This window comes from Octopus bimaculoides, chromosome 4 (genome assembly GCF_001194135.2).
Source record: "Octopus bimaculoides isolate UCB-OBI-ISO-001 chromosome 4, ASM119413v2, whole genome shotgun sequence".
Taxonomy (NCBI): Eukaryota; Metazoa; Mollusca; class Cephalopoda; order Octopoda; family Octopodidae; genus Octopus; species Octopus bimaculoides.
The window spans coordinates 84083649-84090065 of NC_068984.1; the positions used below are offsets into that span (position 1 = coordinate 84083649).

The 6417-nt window shown below is 36.6% G+C and overlaps 1 protein-coding gene across 4 annotated transcripts in view; it reads right to left on the reverse strand.

Moving 5' to 3' along the window:
* Positions 1-1920: 1920 nt before the first annotated feature.
* Positions 1921-6417, reverse strand: part of LOC106870733 (nucleoporin NDC1-like) — a 56255-nt gene continuing 51758 nt past the window's right edge. For all 4 annotated transcript variants that reach the window (XM_014916907.2, XM_052967179.1, XM_014916908.2 and 1 more), the window contains 2 exons: positions 4799-4953; positions 1921-3142 (listed from right to left, as the gene is read on the reverse strand). In XM_014916907.2, coding sequence (XP_014772393.1) covers positions 3079-3142; positions 4799-4953 — 219 coding nt within the window. In that variant the 3' untranslated portion in view covers positions 1921-3078. The remainder of the gene's footprint in view (positions 3143-4798; positions 4954-6417) is intronic.

Sequence of the window (6417 nt, forward strand, 5' to 3'; positions counted from 1 at the left end):
AACTAGGAAAACCAAAGCTGCAAGATGTCAAGCATCGCTATGAATCTGCCAGCAAGCACGACCTGCCTGTTCTGGGAACTTTCATGGGCCAAACCAAGGATCCAACAATCGGTAAGCAGAATCTAATACCATACATTGTCACCAAGATCTCTGATCTTAATTTGCTGGGTCGAAATGCTATCCAGACTCTGGGAATTTCTGTGGACACTGCTCTAGGTTTGAAAAGCATAGACAGCCAAGCCAAGAGGGAAGGTGCTGAAGTGATATATCCAAAGAACTCAAGTGAGCCCTATGTTTCCCTGAATACTGGGACATCCATGATGACATATCAGTAGAGAATGGAGTCCTGATGGTTGGATCCTAAATAATTATATCCAGATCAATGAAAAAAGCGATCCTTGACAAGATCCACCAAGGGCAGCTGGGAATAGAGAAATGCAAACTCAGAGCCAAGTCAGCTGTATACTGGTAGGTATGTACAAAGACATAGAAAAGATGGTTTCTAAATGCCATGTCTGTCAAAAGTACAGTAACTCACAACAAAAAGAGGAAATGATATCCAGTGACATTCCAAGAAGGCCACTGACGAAATCTGTTCACAGAGAACCAAGAATGGTATTTGATTATAGTCTGCTACTACTCTAAATTCCCATTTGTGAAAAAGGTGATTGACTTGAAAGCCAAAACAATAACTTCAGTGGCTCAAGGACTGCTAGCAGAGCAAGGAATACCTGAGCAGGTGATATGTGACAATGGCACCTAATTCACATCTCAGGAATTAAAAAAACTAGCCAATGAGTACGAGTTCAACATCATAACCTCATCACCACACTACCCCAAAGGTCATGGATTCATAGAAAGACAGATGCAGACAGTCAGGAAAACACTAATCAAATGCGGTGAAACTAAGGAAGATCCACACCTGGCACTTCTGTCCTTATGAGCAACATCCCTGAGGGCTGACATGAAGTCCCCAGAAGAAATGCTGAATGGCAGGAAATACAAAACCACCCTGTTAACAAAGATCCAACCTCCTATTGACCAGGAAGAGACAAGGGTAAAGCTGGCATCCACTCAAGAGCAAGATAGAAATATTATAACAAACATGCACAACTCGAGATACTTGGACGACAACATGTGCATACTCAAGATCCTCTAACCAAAATATGAATCCCAGTACAAGTCATCAGTGGAGCTGAAACCCCAAGATCATGCATAAAGGACACTGACTTTGATAGGCAGCTGAGATGAAACAGAGCCCACATCTGCCCAACACCAAAGCTGCACATCTCAGACATCAGCACAGAGCACAACAAAGTCTACTAGATGGAGACCCAATATCTTACCACCAATTCAATACAGCTAAAAATCTTTTTTTTTAGAAGAAGGGATGTTACATGTTCATATATGTGTGTATGTGTGTGTATATATATATCTATGATTAGCACTATTTTGTTATGCGCATTTAGTAGACAGTATGAACTGTGAATAAAGCAAATGTGCACGTGTATCACTCTGCTATATATAAAAATATGCTAAGTAAATAAACATGGTCAAATCATATCAACACCTCCAATGAGTTTTATTGTCCTAATACAAAACAAAGAAGAATGAATGACCACCCTACATTTTCGCTCTGGCATAGTATACCCTGGACTACATTATCCAAAGTATCTTTTTTGTGAAATAAGGTGTGGTTTGAAGTAGATTTACCTACTATTTCTAGCTGGTCAAGTAACTATAAGAAATTCCTTTATTAGCTAATAGCAGAAGCATATAATGTACAGTATGCACTGCAGCTCTAAGCCTATGAAGGAATTTTGACACAGGTAGGGCTGATGGTGGTGGTGGTTGTCATAGTAGCAGCACAAGCAACAGTACAGCTTCAAGAATAGCTTTTAAAAAGTAGAGAGCACAGGATTTAAGAAAATTTGAATTTTATTTTGAGACACTAATTTCCAATTACAATTAAGGGAAGGATGCATATTTTCCCTTGGTCACCCTAACCAGAATACAAATTTAGATAATTTTTTTTATGGTGGCTCTAAGTAGATAGAGATATAAATAATAGCATGTAAATACTATTGAGTTAGAAAACCCTTTGGATAGAAAAGTCAAAGGCTGTTCACGGAACTCTGTAAAGCTTCTATAAACCCAATATTTACATGTCATTATTTTTAACTTAATCTACTTTGAGTTCAAACATTAAAAACAAAATATTTTACGTTCTCTTAAAGTTTCTAAATTTTCATGACATAAAACAAATATAGATATTCAATATTTGAGGAATGTTAATAGGGAAAGAATGAAAAGAACAGAAACAAACAAAACAATTAAACAAAAAAAATATTAATATTCTATATCAAGGTTGGCTTGTTCTATGAATTTAAACACACCCAGAGATGGAATAGCCAGTGTTACTGAGCTGTCATGCCAAACAAAGCAAAGACATCAGTTAAGTGTATTGGGGCAACCTTGTTTTTGGATATACTCCAAATTACTGGGGTAATCTCCATCATAGTACAATGTGAAGATTAGTGGACCTTTGTTATCCAGATACAATTTTTCAAAAGCTAAGAAATGGTCTTGGACAGAAAAAAAAGAGAAATTAATATACAAAAGAAGTAGTAATGTCTGTTAGAATTAGAGATCAAATAAGCTTGTCAGAAACTGTTATCAGAAAAAACAGCTGAATATCAGTAACAGAGGGAAGCTCAACAAGTTGCATCAACATTGTTATATTATCTGGTAGAAGACTGCCATATTGTTTTCTTCAGGTGTAACAAAATTCTGGTTAATAAAGACAATAATTCTGTGATGAAAGCTGAACCATTCTGGCTTTAGTTAATGTTTGGAACCAACATCCTCATTATATATAACTGATATCATATGACTCCTCTCTGTACAGAAAAGTTGATTTTTTGAACTTTCCAGTTATATATTTATCTGTATGTTTGGATATTGAGCAGTGAGTTGATAGCAGTTACTTGGTACTGTTAAAAAATCTCCTGGTAGCAGTTTCACTGAGAATGTTGATGAAACTCAATTCTGATTCCAAGGCATGAATTACTCAGTCTTTCATTCTTTGTATTCTAGAAATAACTTGAGGCGTCTTTGGGTTTCGAGACTAAGCCGGAAATCTCTGTAAAGAAAGGAGGAAAATAATAATAATTTCTAACTAAAACCAGAAATTTGGGGGTTGGGTATCTGAGTGAGAAAAGTTGATTTAATTGATCTAATACTTATGACAGGCACAGCTGGCTTCATCAGGATAAACTTTCATCTTAGAAAGTATAAGCATGCTCATACCTTGTTGGTGCTGTGCAAAAAAACACCCAGTCCACTCTGTAAAGTGGTTGGTTTGAGGAAGGGCATCCAGCCCTGAGAACTATGCCAAAACAGATCTTACTGGTGTTGGTGCCACATAAAAAGCACCCAGCACACTCCACTCTGTAAAGTGGTTGACATTAGTAAGGGCATCCAGCTGTAAATAACCATGACAAAACAGACAGTGGAGCTTGGTGCAGTCCTCTGGCTTGTCAGCTCCTGCCAAACTGCCCAACCCATGCCAGTATGGAAGATGGACATTAAATGATGATGATGATTTTATCCAACACTCTGCTGATTCTGCTAGTCTGTCACTTTCATTAATAATTTCTAACAAAACACAAGGGTTGTTCCAAGAGTCAGTCAGCAGATATAACAGCCAACCAAAGTCATTCAATCTGGTAGAAAAAGCAGCAATATTCCCTCAAGTCCCATTTTAACATCTTTAGAAAGCAGGGATACATTATACTATGTAGCCCTGGGTATACAAGACAATGAGATGGTCATGGCTGGGATGCCTTTGAATGAACCATCAAGACTTTAGAAAGGTTTACTAAAACGACTAATGCTTTCATTAGAATTATATAATTTTAATAAAACATCAAAACAAGAGCTGCATCAAATAACCAGAAGTAGTCCCAAGTATTGGTATCAAAAGAGAACATTTACTCCAGTGTTCTATATACACAGCAACCTCTTGCTTAAAGAAAAAAAAGTTCTACAGCTAAAAACTCATTAAATATATTTTATTTATTCCAGTCATTAGACTGGTCATGCTGGTGCATCACCTCAAAAGGCTTTAGTCAAATAAATTACCCCTAGTACTTATTCTATCAGTCCCTTTTACTGAACTGCTAAGTTACAAGGATGGAAACAAACCAACACCGGTTGTTAAGTAGTGATGGGGAACAAATACACACACAATAGGCTACTTTCAGTTTCTGTCTCCCAAATCCACTCCTAAGGCTTTGGTTGGCCCAAGGCTATACTAGAAGGCACTTACCCAAGGTGCCAGGCAGTGGGACTGAACCTGGAACCATGTAATAGGGAAGCAAACTTCTTACCACATAGCCATGCCTATGAATTACAATCTCATTATCTGTTTGAGATTACTGAAACCTCATTACATTAACATTATTGAAGCAATTGCTTTTAAAGCCAGACAAATTCTTTTTCCATTCACAGAGAGTTGAAATTTTGCTACAGCCAATTTTCATACTATTAATTCTTTGTACTACCATTTGGCAAAAAAATGACTTGCTTGACCATGAACTATGAAAAAAATGAAACCTATTGCTAATCAGGTAGACTGATGCAACTGTAGTTGTATTGTGCAGAGATTTAAAAAAAGAAAAGTGTTTTATATTAAATAAAAGATCTGAACTCAAGACCTTGTGATTAGCAGTTTACTAACTTGATCTCATGTACTTTGATTATACTTTGATTTAAAAAAAGTTAGATGTTTACTTACAAGACACATTTTCCAAATGTGTCAACAATTCGGTATATGGCAGACTTCAAAGCAGAACGGAAGGCATGTCGAAGAGCTAAGTCATGGGAACAGTTGACACCAGTAAGGCTTCGACGTCCAAGAGTTGATGTCAGTTTGAAATGTCTTTCCACGTTCTAAGATATAAAAAACGGGGGAAAAAAAAACTTTACAAGTTGGAAATCCAAGCAAAATAAAGTGAAGAAAATAGTGGAACCAGTTTGAAATACAAAATATCTCCATCTTCTCATGGCAAACTAACTTAATCCTTACATTTACAACTATCACATGATGTCAAGGCAAGGAGATAGTAACACACACATATATACACAAAAGGCTTCTTTCAGTTTCCATTTACCATACCCAATTACAAGGTTCAGGGATATAGAAGACATCTGCCCAAGATGCAATACATTGGGACTGAACCCAGAACCATGTGGTTGGGAAGCAAACATCTTACCACACACACACATAGTAGGTGCAGTATGGCTTCAGTTCACAACCATGAATCCCCAAGTCTGATTCCACTCTATGTTATATCTTGAGCAAATGTCATTTTCTATAGCCTTGGATTGACCCATAACTTGTGAGTAAAATTGGGTAGATGGAAACTGTATGGAAGACCATCAAGTGGACTGTTCCAATAATTGAAAACAAACAGCATTATACACTTCACCAAACTGATTCTATCTGAAAATCACCTTAAGGTTACACATAGCTGTGGAATGCTCAGCAACGTACATACTAGTTCAGGAGTTCAATGAACTCCTGAATTAGTATGTACATTTCTGAAATGAAAAGAACTACCACTACATATACATCATCATCATTTAGTGCCCACTTATCCATGCTTGCATGGGTTGGACAGAGTTTATTTGAGGCAGATTTTCTATGGTTGGATGCCTTTTCCAAGCAAGGTAATATCTCTACATGGCCAGTTATGTTCTCAGAAAATATTAGAAATGAATGACATTGCTTGTATGAGAGTGACACTCATTTACAACTATTACATGATGTCAAAGACAGACAGACACACAAAAAAAGTGTGCGTGTATGTGTATATATAATAATAAAAAAAGTGACAGGTTTGTTTTTATGATAAAAACAGTTTTATATTAAATTGAAAGATTACTCAATACATTTGGTAGTCTACAAATTTATTATTCTTTAACAAGAATATTATTGACGGTGCCTTCGAAGTTTTGGCCACATATATAAACACATACATGATGGGCTTTTTAAAGTTTCCACCAACCAAATCAACTCACAAGGCTTTGATCAGTTGGGGCTATAATAAAAAAATATTTGCTGAAGGTACCATGAAGTGGAACTGAACCCAGAACCTGTCTGTGTGTGAATTCCTAAAACTCAAAAAGTACCCAACTGATTTCATTCAAATTTTACACATGCATTACTTAGGGTCCATGGGGCAAAAATTTTTCAACTTCTTGCCTAATTAGGATTCAGGAGCAGATAAACCACATTTTTAAAGCATTTTGGCAGCATTAAGGCCTGTAACTTAAGTATCCAGTCGCTTTCCTCCAAATTTGCAACACACATTAATCAGGCTCCTCAAATTGCTATTGACTAAAAAAATTTCT